Source organism: Xiphias gladius, chromosome 17 (assembly GCF_016859285.1).
Source record: "Xiphias gladius isolate SHS-SW01 ecotype Sanya breed wild chromosome 17, ASM1685928v1, whole genome shotgun sequence".
NCBI lineage: Eukaryota > Metazoa > Chordata > Actinopteri > Istiophoriformes > Xiphiidae > Xiphias > Xiphias gladius.
The window spans coordinates 15647554-15665637 of NC_053416.1; the positions used below are offsets into that span (position 1 = coordinate 15647554).

The 18084-nt window shown below is 37.2% G+C and overlaps 1 protein-coding gene across 1 annotated transcript; it reads left to right on the forward strand.

Annotated features, from left to right (window-relative positions):
- Nucleotides 1-2633: 2633 nt before the first annotated feature.
- On the forward strand, nucleotides 2634-17541 carry LOC120802806 (complement factor B-like). Its single transcript, XM_040150974.1, has 19 exons — nucleotides 2634-2951; nucleotides 3412-3482; nucleotides 3963-4169; nucleotides 4258-4443; nucleotides 4567-4743; nucleotides 6327-6413; nucleotides 6652-6791; nucleotides 7983-8127; nucleotides 8223-8351; nucleotides 8473-8583; nucleotides 8812-8946; nucleotides 10582-10688; nucleotides 11057-11186; nucleotides 11481-11619; nucleotides 11852-11928; nucleotides 13719-13819; nucleotides 13992-14121; nucleotides 14556-14605; nucleotides 14765-17541. The coding sequence occupies exons 1-19, from the start codon at nucleotides 2944-2946 to the stop codon at nucleotides 14939-14941; spliced, it is 2307 nt and encodes a 768-aa protein (XP_040006908.1). The 5' UTR covers nucleotides 2634-2943; the 3' UTR covers nucleotides 14942-17541.
- The last annotated feature ends 543 nt before the right edge of the window (nucleotides 17542-18084 follow it).

The window sequence follows — 18084 nt, forward strand, 5'->3', positions numbered from 1 at the left end:
AATTAGCATGGGGGATTAACAAATATCTTATATATTTATAATAAATATATAAATAAGGATGAAGTAATAGGAAATTGAAAAAGAAACAAAATTCAGCTGAAAGACATTCTGCTGGTAGTAGATGAGGTCTGTTAGAGAAGTCATATAATAAAGAGAACTTCGTACCAAACTCTTCTCTTCTTCTTCTTCTTCTTCTTCTTCTTCTTCTTCTTCTTCTTCTTCTTCTTCTTCTTCTTCTTCTTATTATTATTATTATTATTATCAGACAGAACACAGAGGTTTGCTTGGCTCTGTTACTGCAGTCATTTATGATCAACTTTTCACTAATTTAAGAGATCTCTGGAGCTCTCTCAAATTTAAGAGCATTTTTAAATCAAAAGAAGTTTGATAAATAGATTGGGAGTAGGCGTGAAAGTGAAGAATGTAAGTGTATCTTTCGCTTAAATCCAAATTTTTACTTTTAGCAGTCCAATAAATATGGGCCCTGCTCTCCTCAGGAAGCTAACCAATATTCTTCTAGCTTTGTCCACTTCCACCAGACTCCAGGATGCTCTTTAATCCTGCTCCTGTTGATCCAAGTCTTTCCATTTTTCTTCCATCATGTCCTTTTCTCTCAGATATAGTATATTTCTTACCAGTGGTGGAAGAACTACTCAGATCCTTTGATTAAGTAAAAGTAGCAACATCACAGTGTGGAAACACTCTGTTACAATTAAAAGTCCTGCATTCAAAATTCTACTGGAGTAAAGGAGTATTACCAGCAAAATGTACTCAGAGTAACAAAAGAAAAAGTACCAACTTTTCAAATGGCCCATTTCAGAGTGTTGAATTCTAGAGCCCCCAAAACCCCAAAGGTTTTTTTTAATTCTTATGCACATAAGATATTTATTTAGTGCTCACAAATTACTATCTTGTAAAACAAGATCAAAAATATAATTTTAAACAGCTTCAGGAACTCTCTTCTTGCAGGTCTGACAGGCCAGAGAAATGGAAACACCTGTGTGTCATACGTCATGTGGTTTATATGTAAAAGTAAAGTAAGTAGTAACTATAGATCTCAGATAAATGTAGTGGAGCAAAAAGTACAATATTTCCCTCTGAAGGTATAAAGAGGCATAAATTTGAAATACTCAAGAAAAGTAAAAGTACCTAAAAATTGTACTTAAGTACAGTACTTGAGTAAATGTATTTCGTTACTTTCCACCACTGTTTCTTGCAACTAACAAGCACGTATTTTATCATTTATGGCATCTGACAATGTTCCCACAGACCGGTTGGATGCTCTTCTGTTATATGAGGTGTGCTGTTCAGATTACTTTGTCCTTAATCAAGTTATTATTACCTCCGGTTTTTTATTTACTCCTGTGTTTCTCACACCACTCACTTGATTTTTTAATTGCATGTATAAGTCTTCCCCTTCTCTGCTGATCCCAGCGCTGGTGCCACTTTTTATTGATTTTCTTCCAGATGTTGCCCTTTCCTTCTCTTTTTGAGGTTTAATACAAATGTCTGTGTTTTCTTTTTTGAACAGCTTGTTTAACCAGTTAGTCCACTCTATAATTACCCAGAAAACCCATTTGAGCAGCAATCTAAGTGAATGTGACCTTAGTGCCCTTTTGTATTATTCTTAAATGTACTGTCATTATTTCAGATAGTACGTTCCTGGTGGTTACTGGATTCTTCTTCTTCCTCTAAAAATGTAAGGTCATCGTATACACAGCAATACATGATTCAATTATAACTCAAAGTGCACACAATATCACAATACTAATATAAATATAAAAGGGCTACATCCAAACCTTTATTTGCACATCTGCACAAAGCTCTAAATTTGTTATGTTAACAACAGAAAAATGTTACAAATAATAAATCTGCGTCTAGGTCTGAAAAAAGGGCTATAGTAGCTAATGGAGCTGCAACCCAGTTGTCAAATGTTTTTCATTCAAATGTGTGAAAGTGTGAAAGCAGGTAAATGCAAGTTTTCAAAATGAAAAAAAGGTTTCAGACTATTTCAGGCTATTTAATCACTGCTGACAATAATAGAGTTCAGCCATGGAGGGGTTAGTGAAGGGGCCTACGGGCACAGGCCCAGAGAAACATAGAAGATTGAGAGTCTGAGTCAGTGGAGGCACACCTGCCTCCAATCAGCACCTGAATCACAGTCATTGGCTCACAGCAATTGTGAACCCCCCCCCCTCACACACACACACACACACACACACACACACACACACACACACACACACACAAACACACACACATGTTAAGGTGATAATTACTGGTCTACCCTGTTACAGACTTTACATTTCTTGTTGCAAAGTCAATCAAACGACTACAAAGAGATACAAAACAACCACAAAGAGATGCAAAATGTCCACAAAAAGATACACCAACTGAAAGACAAAAAACAACAGAGATAACATATTCCTTCAAAAAGACGGAAAACAACCATAATAAGAGACTGAAAGTCACAGAACAGCTGCAAAGAGATACCAAGTGACTTCAAAGAGACACAAAATGACTGCAAACAAACACAAAAAAACACATTCCCAACGCTTTTACAGTGAGTCTTTCACACGTTTAATGGACCATAAGAAGCAGCAGCAAATAAGTCTGCTGAGTAAGTAATTGAACAAATGAATGGAAAGCGAGTCAATCAAATGTCAGGGAGAGCTACAGTTCAACCAGCCTACTAACTGGGAGCTCAATCAATAATTGAATCAACGTGTCAATAACTAATGCTCAACAGTGCCTCCAGATTTTGGGAAATGATGAGGCAAATGTTTGTACTTTGTCTTGGTTTCACAACTGCTTTGTTTTTTTTATGCCACATGTGACTGTGTGTACACATTGTGGGAAATCCTGGCACAAAAGGAGAAGCTATGGCCTACTTAAGGTCAGGACACAAAAAGGAGAGTCATATTTGGACTACAACAGTGAAAAATGAACAGGTAAACTGAACTGCCTTGACTTTTTTTAAAATGTTCCCAGTCTTTTGGGAAAAGGGTTGAGTATCGGGAGTAGGAACCTGAGATTTTTTTCCTTTCCTTTTTGTATGAGTTTTAATATTTAAATGTACTACCAGTTACTGTAATATAGTAAGTGATGAATAGAGTTAATGAAATGTGCCTTTCTTATTTCTATGTTAATCGAGTTGATTGAAACTGAATTATTTTAATCTCCCTGGTATTGAGGTCTAATGCAGTGGTAAAATTTGAGGGTGGTAAAATTGTAAAAATTGTTTGTAGGTTTTCTGTGACGTACACTATTGATCTCCTTTTATTTGTCACAAAGTTAATAAGTACCAGGATGGTCTAGGTTTGTCCAGTCCCTCTCTGTGAACAACGCTGTCCATTTTGAAATAAATGTACAGCTCCTGCCAAATCCTCTCATTTTTATATTTTTCCCCAGTTTATGGTTCAACATGGGATTTTTTGTCCACTGGAGCTGGTTAGCTGCTCTTCCATGTATCCTCTGCTTGGGTAAGCTCATTTTTACTTTAGATTAAAAAAATACATACATTTTTTAGGTTTTTTAGGTTTATTCTGAATTTCAAATGTGAAAAACATTCATGTATTTATATTTACTGTCAAAGTCAGGCTGATTTTTGTTACATAGACATAATAAACTTATAAACTAAATAATTTACAACAGAATTTTCCAAAAACAATTATGTCTAATTTGTCAGTAGCTAAAGGATTGAAACAACAACAACACAAATTGAATTTTGTAATTTAAATTGCTATTGAAAACATTTATTAACCGTAATTTCAATACTGACATTAAAATTCCAGTGGAAAAATACATTTCCAATCAGAATGTTTTCTTTCTAAAATCTGCATTTTTCACATGAAGGTGAGTTCAGTCCTTATGTTATACTGCTCAACTTGTGAAAACAATTCCTAAAATCCGAGTATGCTAAGTCTTGGCCTCCATGCCTCAAAACTGTCTTCTCTTTTCAGGAGCTGAAGTTCAGGTTGATTGCACAGAGGAAGGTATGCAAATTCAAGGAGGTCATTATACACTGACCAAGCAACTGCAGTCAGGGAGCTTGTTGGTCTACCACTGTCCTGAGGGCTACTATCCATTCCCTGTTTTGACCCGCCTCTGCGGTTCTAATGGCACCTGGAGACCAGCACCCAAAAAATTCAAACCTCAGAGATGCAGGCGTGAGTCATGTGGCGATGATGTTTCTCACTTTGCCTCAGGCCGCCTGTTCGACGTGATAACTCAGTTGCTTTTGTTTTCTTCTTGCAGTTGTTGAATGCCCAGACCCCAATGTGCTTGAGGACGGAAACGTCTTCCCTCCTCAGGAGAAGTACTTTGTGGACAATGAGACCACGTATGAGTGCTACTCTGGATATACAATGCGAGGCTCAAACAGACGGGTTTGCTTACCAAACGGGAAGTGGAGCGGCTCCACGCCTATCTGTAGCCGTGACTGTAAGTCCTGTACCGCACTCTACATTTTTTCTCTCTCTCCTTGGTCCTTCAGGTTTGTGATACGTCCTCATTCGTAACTACTGTATGTATGTGTTTTCTCTTGCCGTTTTTTTCTTACCACAGCAGGAGATAATTGTGCTGATCCTGGTATCCCAGCTGGCGCCTCAAGAACAGGGCATTTATTTGAAATTGATGACAAAGTGAAATACAGCTGCAACGGTGACCTGTTTTTGGTGGGGACGAGAGAAAGAGTGTGTCAGGAGAACGGCCAGTGGACCGGCAAAGAGCCAGCATGTTACTGTAAGACCCATACCTACATATGCTGCGGACATTCTGTGTCATTTGATCAAAGTTTTGTCATGTAAAGGTCTGCTGGGAGCCTAATGGAAACAGTGCTCAGTACCTGGAAAAGGGTGATATGCTGCAACATTCAGGAGCACTGAGGTTTCAACTAACAAAAACTCAGCGGTTACAAAAGGTCTTAAATGTCTCGTTTTGTCCGATGAAAAATCCCAAACCCAAAAATATTCAATATTAATTCATAATTTAAAAACCAAAAAAAGTAGGAAGTTGTCACATATAAAAACCTGGAACCATTTCTAATCGTTCCCAGTTTTGGTAAATTTGCTTGAAAAATGATTAAACATTTATCAAAACAGTTGACAGTTAATTTTCTTTCAAAATACTAATTGATTAATCCACTAATCATTGGAAGTCTAATCTGAATGATCAAACCAATTACTTTATGGGCTTCACATGCTGATAATGTGAAGCATGTTTTTTGTGATGAAACTTTTTTTTGTTTGTTTTTTTACTATTTTTACTACCCCTGAGTTTTATGTGTCACCCCCCCCCCCCTTCAGTTAGTACCAGCCAGTCCCATTCATTCCCCTGCTGTTAACTATAACACTGATGGCCTGGGGAGGGTGCAGACTTTCATATGCCTCCTCTGATACTCACTGAATGTCCTTCACTTTTCTTTGTACCTGTCAGCGAGTACAATCCGAGGAGTTTCAGTGTGAGGGCAACCAAGGGAGCCAAGCCTAGACACCTTGACATCATGATGTTTACTTTCACAGCCTCCAATGTCACGACAAGACATGTGCTGACCGTGACCCCACTGACCTGCTTTAAATCAGCAATGTTGTGATGTAGGCCAGCCTGCCGCAGTCTACAGACGCCATGAACCACACAGAGCAAGTGGAAAGGGGAGCCTTGCACTGAATAACTGAGAACTACAAGCCAGATAGTTAGCTTGCTAGATCATAGATAGCGCAACGCTCATTGTAGTTAAGTTGTAGTCAAGTATGCTCTGTCACAACTGCTTGTCAGGTAGTCAAATAACTAAAGAAACCCCATTTTTTTTATAAACAATATTGCGTCCCTCCTCTCTATGACCGCCAGCTTTTCACTTCGCCTTCAAGTTCAGGCTTTCGGAACAACTATAAACACTGTCTGCCCGTGGTTGTACTAAATAGCTTTGATCACAGCTTGGGACTTAGCTTGTATTTTGTATACAGTATTAATATTTCGACAAGTTCCGTTTTCGCACTGCTACTCTTGCCCTTTCAAAAATGCAGCCACCTGATTACTGGCGGGAAGCCAGTGAGGGATCATAACCTACCAACAATTACTGGTTGGGTGAGACCTGCACATGCATTCTGAGCAACCAGTAGGAGTTGCTATTCTGGTGACATGGACATGATCCCTCACCTGCTTCCTGTGAAAGCTGCCGGAAACTACTGAAAAGTGAACCCCAGTCTCCACAGTGATGGGCGAGTACTTTTCTGCTGTTTTTTGTCTGCAGAGTTTTTCCTATGGTGTTGCTTCACCTTGTCACAGTTACTGGAAACTTCTGTTGATTTGGCTTTTGCTTCTTGCAGACAAACACACCTATGACACTCCACTGGAGGTTTCAGAGGCATTTGGCAGTGCGATCAAAGACACTCTCACCATTTTAGAGCCCATCGGTAAGTTGCAGGAACTAATATTATTATCAGCATTAGGCCATATGATAATTTTTGTTATTACAGCATGTTTTGAGGCACGTGGCCTTCGTCTAAGAAATATGAATGTTTCTACCCTGTGACAATTAAGAAGACACTGTATTGTCTTCCGTTATGCTTTTTTCTCTCTGGAAAAAAATATTTATGAATATGGCATATAATGTCCATGGCAAGATAACAGTATTTGTTGTGGACTGTTCAGATGACACACAGGAGGGGAGAAAAATCCGGATTTCAAAAAATGGGACACTTAACATCTATATCGCTGTGGATATTTCTGAGAGCATAGAGGAGAAACACTTCACTGATGCAAAAGACGCTGTCGCAACACTTATTTCGAAGGTAAGAAACAAGCAACTTTTCTCTTGATAAAAAAAATTTTGTAAAAACACCGGAGACAGATTCTCACAAACCAAAGTAAGTTTTATCCATAATGATATCACTGTATGTACAGCATTTAAGCTGAACTGCATTACTTTTACAGTGCTTTTTAAATTGATATGGTGAAAGAATCTCTCTCTTAAAATATGCTGAATTTGCGGTCAACAGACAGCAACATGGTGGTGGGACCAGAGACCTAAATTAAAGTAGGGTGAAAGTACAGACTGCTGTTGATGGATTTTGGCAATACATTTGCTGAGTTGTTAAAACTTGTTGGAAATATAGGAGTTAGTGTGACTAGTCTGGACATTTAATCAATCACTTGATCTTATAAGGAATAAAATGAAATTGAAAGAGGTTATACTGGGCATGGCAGAGGAAGCCAGTAGCCTTATGGGTCAGAAATTTCATGTAGATATTCAGAAACAGTTCTGTTATTTGCGAAACACAAACAGATTTAGAAAAAGCAGCAGATTTTTATTTTGAAATAAAAACGTGTTCTTTTGTTTTATTTTGACAATTAGTATGCAATTTGCAAGTTCAATTGCAATAAACTTTGCTATTGTGAAAAGAGGCAGGATGAAATAAGATTTCATAATAATGAGTTTTACACATGAATTGGATTAATTCACAGTTTTATTGTTCTGTTATATATTTTGTCTTAATTTAATCATATGATTATTTATTTATATTTCTGTCTTATCTATTTATTGAATTTTGTACTCTTTGGGTCAGGCAACAGGCACAGTTCTTATACCTTTATTTTTATATTTTTAATGTTTTAGCGTATGAATACACATAATTTTTACTCCATGACAAGAGGCAGTCTACAGAGCCATCAGCTTTTTTTCCCATTAGAATTAAATTTCACTGTGAATTACACATCATAATCTTGATTGATGCTTCTTGGCTAGAGTCCCTTGGCTTGTTGTCAAATCACACTATGGCATACTCCTTCCGCTGATAAATGAATCAATTATTCAACAAAATAAAAACCAGAAGCAGTTTGATACATAAGGACGTGTTGCATTAACAAAATATATTACAGCAGTTCCACAAGTTTACATGTGTTTACAAAGTTGTGTCAAAAGTTCATACAGTACTAAACATCATCCACCTTGTATTTAAATGATTCGCTTTATGTCTCCACAGATTTCATCCTTTAGTGTGACTCCAAACTATCAAATCCTCTTTTTCTCTGCTGATATATTTGAAATTGTCAGCATTCTTGATTTTCTGGATGGCCAAATAACGCTAAGCACCGTCCAGAAAGAACTGGAAAAATTTAAAGTACTTGGTGAGTCAAACAGATCAGAGATGTTGTTGGAAGTGCTGTTTTAATACACAGCTTGATCCTAAGGTTATGTTTTGACTGTGTGTTTGGACTCAAAGACAGAAACACTGCTGGAACAGATCTGAATCTTGTCTTTAAGACCTTCTTGGAGCGAATGGCTATCATAAAGCAACGAACTGGAGCGGACTTTAAGGAACATCGTCATGTCCTCATCATTTTTACAGACGGTAATTTCAGCCAAAAAGGGTCTGAATATCTAATGCTGTTTTGCGAATAAAACCTAAGCTTTTTGTTTTTGTTTTGTCTGTGTTGTACATCATTTTAACTCACTGGTTTCTTTCATTGCAGGTGCTTATAATATGGGCGGTTCACCTGCACCCACTGTGGCGAAAATAAAGAACATGGTATACATGAACCATACTAGTGGACAAGAGGCTCAGTCAAGAGAAGAGTTTCTCGGTGACTTTCATTTTTAATTTGCTCTGCAGATTTCTGTTGCTATGCTGGTTTTCATCATTAAGCCTTACTGCTGTTGTTTTTTTTTTTTCTCCTTACAGACATATGTTACATTTTCAGTAACATTTAATTATTATACAGTAACGCCTAGCAAGCAGCTTGAGCAGCAGTATGTGTTTCAACGCAACGGCGAGAGCTTAAGCTATCATGCTTCATTTCATTCTGTTACAGACATTTATATTTTTGCCATTGGAGCTGAACTCTTTGATGATGACCTACAGCCGCTCACAGCAGGAACCGGTGGCCAGCATTACTTCAGAATGAAGGACATTAAAAATTTGCAAGAGACCTTTGATGAAATAATTGGTAAGTCCTATCTGAAAGTGAGGTCAGATGGCTGAATGAATCTGAAGACACATTTGCGTCACTTCTGTTTTTATTTCAACCATGCTTGCATTTGTGTGCTAATACTGACCCTGGCATTCATCTCCACCCTCGCATTTGAGCCAAAGGAGATATATGATCATAACTGGAGTGCAAAACATGGTTCTCTCGTCTCCTAAAGGGCCTAAGAGCAGGCAGAATCGTCACTCTTGATCTTATGGTGTCTCTATATGATACATAGCTCGACAACACAGATGTAGCATGGACAGATATGATAAAGTATCCCACAGGACCACATTTATTATATACTTATACAGGCATTTTATATCAATCTCCAGCAAGAGAATGGGCCATTAGAAACTACAAACATACACAATGTTCACATTAAGAAGAATTACACTTACAAAATCAGGAGATGCCAATGTTAGTCGTCATGTCTTTTGTACACATGGAAATATCTAAACAACTATTGCCAGGAAATTTCATAGTGACATTCATGGTCCCCAGAATCTTAATGACTTCGGTGATCCTCTGACTTTCCCTCTAAAGCTGCTATGAGGTTGATATTTGTGGTTCAGAGTGAATGTCTCGAAAACTGTGTGATGGATTGCCATGAAATTTTGGATCACACATTCATGTCCAGAAGCCTCAGGTGTACTTTGTGTTTAGTGCAAATAGGCAAATTTTATCATGCTAATATCCTAAATCGAGACAGGCCTCATTTACACTTGGTATATAACGTGATCTGTATCTGGATATGTTATCTGAATATCCGATCCACGGATCTTTGCATCTACATGCCCGCACTGTGATCTGATCTCAATATGCAAAATCAGTTAGGACAGGGTGGTGGACTTAATAAACGTGGCGCGTCCCAGGGCAAGGGAAGCAATGCCACAAACTTGCTAGCTAATGCTACTACGTGTAGCTTTTGTCTGGCTTGCTAAAGCTAGCAGGGAGAGGCGGAGTTAGATAACCTTTCACCTTGCTGGGCGGATTTTTTTTTCGTAAGAATGTGGTCACGCTGTACAAGTTGCACATACACCTGGCTGAGATCGGATCATAGTGCGAGTCTGATCACCTCCAAATGTTGTCTGGCTGATCCGATCGCATTCTCATCCCAATGCGTTCTGCATACATTTACAATTGGCATTAACATGTGTTTTTCCTTATCTAATTAACATATCAAGATACAGATAATATTTAAATGCCAGGTGTAAATTGTGAGCATGATGTCATGCTCAACAGAACAGAACATTCACAGCTTGAAAATATATCTGAAATCTGTATCTTGCACTGAATGTTTGATGAGATCTTGCTCTTGTGCCTGTAGAGGTTTAATGCACTTATTGTAGGCTGCTTTTGATAAGACCATCTGCTAAATTAATGTAATGTAATTTTATATGATGTAATGGATGCAAGACACTGAATCCCAAATTGATCCCAATGTATGTGAAAAAAAAGTATGCCACTGCAGAAATAAGCCTTTGCCAAATGATTGTAATGTTTAGTTTAAATGTTGAGCCTTTACTCTATACTGAAATAACCATGAATGCATTAGCATTTATGAACATTAGCGTTGTTTTTTAACTACTATGGATTTTTTTTTTCATGCAGATGAAGAAGAAGTTAAGGGTCTATGTGGTCTTCACAAGGATTATCCCACAATTGGCAAAGACAGCAAGAGGAAGATGTATCCATGGATGGCATACATTGTTGTCCAGGTGAATGTTTCAGTATTTCATTAAACTTCATAATTCACCCTTGAATTATGTTAACAAGGCTGAAAGTATAAATACCACAATACTACAATCTTTACGACTTACCTGACCATAGCAACTACTAAAATTTAGATGAATACAGTTTTCCACTGAGGAAAATAACCTTGTTATTCAGAAATATTTGATGTAGTGACAACACAGTGGATTTTATAAAAAATAGTTTCCTAATATCTACCACCATGCCATGTTGCTGTTTTTTTTTTTTTTTTAATGGTACCAAAAGTTATGCTGAGTAAACACATCAAATTGCTTCTGAGTGTTATATGACTGCTAAACTATATCATATATTTATTTATCCTTTAAATCCTAAGAATGAAGGAACGAAGAAATGCCTTGGCTCTCTGGTAACCCCGAAGTTTGTTTTAACTGCTGCACACTGCTTCAAATTTGGTGATTTACCTGAGCACGTCATGGTTGAGATTGATGATGGACAGGGCAAAGGTAATGATAAATGTTTATTTAATGTCTGTACGCTTAGTCATGCCTCTTCTCTTCAGGTATCTGAACTAGACACACTGGCATTGTAGCAGTCATGAAAATAAGTGTTACAGTATCCAGTTAAGTCATTTGCTTTGGTAATGGATATTTCTAAGTTTCAAAGTCAAAACCCAAACTTATTAAGTTTTTTATAGGCACTATAAAGTATTTTGATTTCAAAAATTAGTTCCACTAAATTTCCCACGCTGCACAACTCAGTAACAATAATACTAACACTTGATTTTGTCTCTTTTACAGTGAAAAAAGTTAAGACTTTCAAAATACACCCAAACTACAATATTAATGGTAAACAGAATGAGGGTGTAAAGGAGTTCTATGACTATGATGTGGCTCTCATTCAACTGGAGAATGATGTTCAAATCTCCTCTGCCGTCCGGTAAGAACTCGTGTCCTACAAAGATTTGATATGTCATTCTCAGTCCTGCCTGGGAATTTATTGATAAAACAGTTCTTACTATGAAGACACTCTCCCCATCTCTCTCACACACACAAACAAAAATCCGGTGTGTAACTCTGCACTTTTTATAAATGATCATCCTGTGTCCCAAGTTGTTTACTCGGAACATCATCCTCTTCATGTCATATTATTTTTGGTTTTTCTCGTTCAGACCTATTTGCATACCTTGCACCCAGGAGACCAGCGATGCTCTGCAACTGGTTGGTGAATCCACCTGCAAGGAACAAGGTACGGTAACTCTACCAACATGCTGCAACACCATCGCACTGGTCTGTCGTCATAAATGCTAAAAAAATGCTTATCTTTACACGGAGCTGCGTGACATCATAAAACTGATTCTTTGTCTGATAGCTGTGGGAGATTTACCACTCAAAGGTTTTAGTAATTTTCGCAACAATGGGTCCTTGATATCAGACACAGGTTGTCAAAAGCAGTCCTCTCATTTTTAGCTGACAGCTGTCAACTAAAATAATAACTTGTTGTTGTGTTAATAACGTGTTCCAAGACTTGGTTTGAAAATACAGACTCCAGATGACTTTTTAATGTTTCTGCTTGACTTGTTTTAGAAGAAAAATCTTGTAAAATGGGTCTGACATATGCAGTTGGTGACACTAATATGATATCCTACTACATACTGCTGCTAACGCTGCATGTCAGAAAAGGCAAAAGGTCAGGATTCCCATCAGTTGATGAGCCATACAAGACATGTAGCGCTTAGCAAAAAAACTGCGCCGGACTTGTATTGCAGTGAAGAGGTAGTACTAGTGTAGTATTATACTGTAAATATGATAAGGAAAAATACAAGACCTGATTGTTATTTCATACTAATACTTTTCAAACAGCATGTTATCACTTTTAAGATAAAACTTAACCCTCCAGGGTAACGTTAGCTGGGGTGTATATGTTCCAATAAAGAGCAAGATTGAGCTTCTAACGTTAACTCGAGCTCTGGCAGAATCCAGGACTGGCCTCCACACAGTGAGGAAATACTACGCAGCTGATGTGCTAGTCGATAATGGAGCTTTTTTTTTTTTTTATTGTTACCTCGAATCAACAAAAATGTAGTTAATGAAATGCTCCTTGGAAAAAGCACTCAGGGTTAGCTGGACACCACCTGCACATAGCTGCAACAGATCTAAAGATTAACAGGCCGACAGTGCCGAGTCAGGGTTGCTAATCTATGATTGGACAGTGGCTGTTGAGGGGTTTGTGAACAGTCAGTTGTCTGAGCTGTTTGCACTTCACATTCATGAGGCTTAGGTTTGGATTTTTTCCCCCTCAACATTTCTTGTGTGTAAATACCTTCTGATATTGTGACATTATAACAGAATCACTTATTTATTTCGAATTTATAAGCTGAACATAAACACTTCATGTAATGTAATAACCTATGATGTAAATATAACAACATTTTAAACGTTTATTTTATGTTTGTCAACAATTATAACTTCTCTGAAAAGTGTTAATTAATTATTGATCAATAGTAATCATGTATATGATGACACACAAACAACTTAGTATAGTTATATGATAGTATGTAAAAGACTGAAAAAAAATTTCAAAAATGTATAAAAATAAAAAATCTAATAAATAATTATATGATAATAAGTACTTCATTACTACATAAAATAACAAAAAGAATCAGGATAATAAAGACAATTACCAAGAAAATAAATAAAAAATGGTTTCACATTTCATATAACATAAGTCTTACAGCTGTATTATATTATATTATCGATCCTTCAATATCTGTTACAGATGCTTCATACAGAGGAGTTATAGTGGTTGAAAAGTACAATAATAACACATAAAATGTGCTTATATCTCCTTATAATTACATCAGTGTGTTTTAGTGTGTTATTAACCATTTCTGAATTGTTAGTATACCTCTTATAAATGCTATATTGGCAGCAGGCTACCAGATTTTATTCTATCAATTCAGTGGCCTCGCATTTAATAAAAAATCTCTGTAGCGCCTCAGGTACAAGTTACTGTATTTTTTTAATCTCTAAATACAGAGCAGCGTCTGTTTAAGGATCATCTTGAAAAGCTCCATTTCCTGACCAAGACAAGAACCTCGATAGAAGAAAAAGATGCCCATGCTAAGCTTGGCGATATTGTGAGTTTGAAATGACTGAGCTGTGTTGTGCCTCGTGCGTGTGTGTGTGTGTGTGTGTGTGTGTGTGTGTGTTTGTGTGTTTGTGTATGTGCCTGCTTTTCGTCATTTTTCACTCAAAAACTAAAAAGTCACCTTGAGCTTTGGTTCTTCTTCCAACTCTCAAAAAATGCAGAGAGATAATTGCATCAGACATGCACTAGAGGCAAACGGGATAACAACGGATAATCCAAAAGTTGCTGTGACTGATAACTTCCTGTGCACTGGTGGTCGGAATCCTTATAGAGATCATATAGCATGTCCAGGTATGTTCCCTCTATTGCATGTATGAGCCGATAGCTATCCAATAAACATCCACAAATTGAGCTAAACTAAGGCAATTTCCCCATTCACATACAGTAACTTCAAATTGCACACAGACACATTAGACGGGCGTCCATCTTTGTCTTATTTAGGATGAGTAAAGAAAATGGAAGAACACCACAAATCAAAAATGCATTTTAACTTCCAACATTTTTATTTTTTTGAACCTCAGTTATCAAGTGACACATGAAAGTTCTTGTTTCTTGTTTGCTATTGTATTCTTAATGCATGATGAAAAGTAGGTGTGTTATTCTTCTGTGTAAGATTTCACTTTAGATGCATTTTATACACTAAAATATGAAGAAAATATGGTGAAGGTCGGAAACTGAGGCCTGCTGTTTCGGGGTTGACCATATGTGTGTGTTTTTTGGGACAGGCGACTCTGGAGGAGCTGTGTTCAAGAACTATGAACATCGCACAATACAGGTGAACAGCTATTCTTTTCCATTATTCCAACATGATATCACAAATGAGCACCATGTGGTGGTAAAATGTTTCTCAAAGGGAAACTAAAATCCATAGAGATGAGGGAACATAAGTAAGTTCCTGTTGACTGTGTAAAGTAACCATCCATCTCTTTCACAGGTTGCCTTGGTCAGCTGGGGAAACAAGAATCTTTGCAAAAAGGAAAGTATCCCCGAGTCAGATGAAACCTCCAGAGATTTCCATATTAATCTTTTCAGAGTTGTCCCTTTTCTCAAATCTATCCTTGGAAATGACACCCAGGATGACTATGCACCACTTCAGTTTTTGAAGAACTAAATGCATTTTCACAGTGAAATTAGTTTTGCAATTTCAGTTATATGATTTGTGTACACTGTATGTTTAAAAAAATTGGCTTATATATTTTTTACGGTTTGATCACAGATGATTGAATTCATCCAACACTCATTCAGTCATTTCTTTCAGACTGTGAGTTCAGAATGTAAAATATATAAAAGAAAAACAGAACATTTTCTCTTCAAAAGCAAACACCTTCACAAAAAGGCATCATAATTTCAAAACCTTTCGGCATCATCTTCTAAAAAGGCACCATTATAGTCATGCAAATAGTTATGAGTTATGCTTTTCTGTATTTTATCCAGTCTGCACATACATTTATGCATCATTTATTCAGCATTTTCAGTGGTCAAGCAGTATGTAAAGAAGTTAATAAATCAGAATTAACCTGGGTCTTGATTTTTCCTTGAAGAGAAGCTAATCCAACTGGTTAACACACTTGGAGTCAGGGTCTAATCTATCTACAGTTCATACAGTGCTTAGCTATTCATTTAATATTGCTGACTTTTAAGCTATTGTTGCCAGTGTTGCAAGACAATCAGCAGAACTCCTTTATGTTGTGTTGTTTATGATTTTTGTATCATTGTGATAATTTACTTTTATTTGTCAGGTAAAGAAAAAAGAAAAAAAACTAGAAAAGCCGAAACAGACATTCTTGTCTATAATTGGAAGCAGAAACATTGTTATCATAATTTATATGACGTACTGTTTATGCATTCACAATCACAGGTTATTAAACAATTTCCTTCTCTCAAGCCTTTTCCAAACCTGCATAAAAAAAGGGGACGACCAAAAGAATTACTACAGCATTTAAAGGGTTTCATCAAAACTCTTATGGATGCTCAGCTCTACTGAGTCGTCCAGCTCCCTGTCAGGTCGGGGACTCAGGGCCTGTTTCCAACTCTCTGTGCTGGCCTACGCACTGCGGACACTCAGTCTGGCAGCATGCCAACTCAAATCATTCAAATTGGATTTAAGGGAAAGATAAGTTCTTTTCTTTTTGCTGTGTAATTAAGCTTTTTCTTTCTCTTTCTGGCTTTGAGATGGTAATGAACTGAGTTTGTCATTCATTGCCCTGTTTTTCAGCCCAGAAACAATCAAGGCCATTGAATTACGAATGATTTGTTGTGGTCAAAGCCAGTTTATGGCTTCAAATCATGTTATTTTACTGTGTAACTATGATCTGTTGACCATTATGCTGTCAGGCTTTGCCTCAGTGTAAATTTACATTTAGCAGTCCTCTTTACTAATGCATATTGGCTAAATGTCCAGCATCAAAGAACGGTGGTGAATTTTCAACATCAACATTAGGTTTCTCTGACATGGTGATCCTTGTGTGTGAGGTAGTGTGTGCACGTGTGTGTGGTGCAGCGTTGGGTCAGTGATGTACTGGTTGCCCATGGGAACATTCTTCTGGTTTGCCTTTAACTAATTGGGAGAGAGGGAGGAGGTCAGTGGGATGGGGAAGGGAGGCAGAGACAGAAGACAGACTACGTGAGAGGAGGGACGGGTGGGAGAGGCGTAATTGAATGAAACCCTCCCCTGGTCTCAGATGCTGTAAACAAGAAGGAAACTTAAAACGAGGACCATTCCTTATTGAATCCTCCTGGAGGACTCAGGAGCCTCTCTGTCTTTTCTTTTATTGTTTAGAGCTTCACATGATAATGCCAACGTCCTGTACCCTGCTTTCAATTTAAACAAAGCTGAAATAAATCTACACCTAAACTGATTAGCAGTGTTTGGATAGAGCAGCATGCATCTGGACAGTATATTCAGGCCCCCACCCCCCTCACCCCCGCTGCCTATTCAACGTTAGCACACACAGCATATTCCTGATGAAGCATCCTACGGTTTTAACTCTGGCTGATCTGTCTCTCTGCAAGCTCTAAATCAACCTTATGGGCCATTTTAGAAATTACTACTATTAAGAACTGCACACATACACTTTTCCCCCATTTGTGCTTAGAAAAGCAGGTAATGCTGACATGCAACTATGGTTTCTGCTGATCCTGATGCTTGAATATGAAATTATAGATAGGGTAGGAGATCTCTAACCCATCTATAATCTAAACTATAATGTCAAATTATTCACCAATCTTAAACAAAAAGTTAGACATTTTGGGGAAATATCTGCTGTTTTACTGAGAGTTAGATTAGAAGAATGACACCACTAATGTCTGTTCAGTAAATAGGAAGCTACAACGAGCAGCTGCTTAGCTTAGTTTAGCACAACGACTGCAATCAGAGGGAAACAGGTAGCCTGGCTTTTCCAAAGATAACAAAATCCACTTACCTGCATCTCTAAAGCTTACTAATATGTTATATGTTGTTTTTTTAATCAGATATGTAACATGTTTACTGTGAGCTTTAGAGGTGGCTGGCTAACTTCCGTTCTGTAGCTGTTTTTCCATTTCCACGCTTTATGCTAAGCTAACCAAATTACTCTAGCTTCGTACTTAGCGTACAGACATTAGAGTGATATTGATTGAGTGATATATTAAATTCTCAACAAGTCAGCGAATATGAATAATTCCCCAAAATGTCAAACTAACATAATACTTTTTTTTAAAATTAAATTTAAAAAATGTTTATTAATTAAAAATAAAATAAATAAATATATATACAAAGGAATGTCATATTGTTATCATGTGCATTAAAGAAATGAATCTTTAATTTTTATCAGTTTGTACTGTTTCTGATTTTTTATTTTCTTTTTGCAGTCAAAATTTTGACTTGTGATCCTTTGTATATGCATCAACTTATTTATTGCGAGTAATGGAATCCTAAATGAACATAAGAATAAAAGACGTATTTTCGTCTGTGCTCTTGTCACTAGTTTGAAGTGGGCATGGATCGATTGGTAAAGGGTGATGTCATGGCAGTTGTGGGGATTTTTGCTTAAGTTGCAAGGCCACTGCCAATCAAATCTGATCAAACCACACCCACACAGTCCTACTGAAGATCAGTTGAGTTTTTGAACGACAAGGATATCCCTTTATGACGTTTATTTTAGCTGTTTAAAATATATTTTTGCAGAGAAATATTTAAGATTTGAAACCAACTTTCATTAATAATAAAGAACAATTATACATTGTTGCTCCTCTTGGAGATGTCAGCTGTGTTGG

Bases quoted from the DNA above. Each gene is read 5' to 3' on its own strand.
- LOC120802806 (XM_040150974.1), top strand. The intron at 10,689-11,056 runs GTGAATGTTTCA...TTAAATCCTAAG, and splicing joins TGGCATACATTGTTGTCCAG to AATGAAGGAACGAAGAAATG. The intron at 11,620-11,851 runs GTAAGAACTCGT...TTTCTCGTTCAG, and splicing joins CAAATCTCCTCTGCCGTCCG to ACCTATTTGCATACCTTGCA.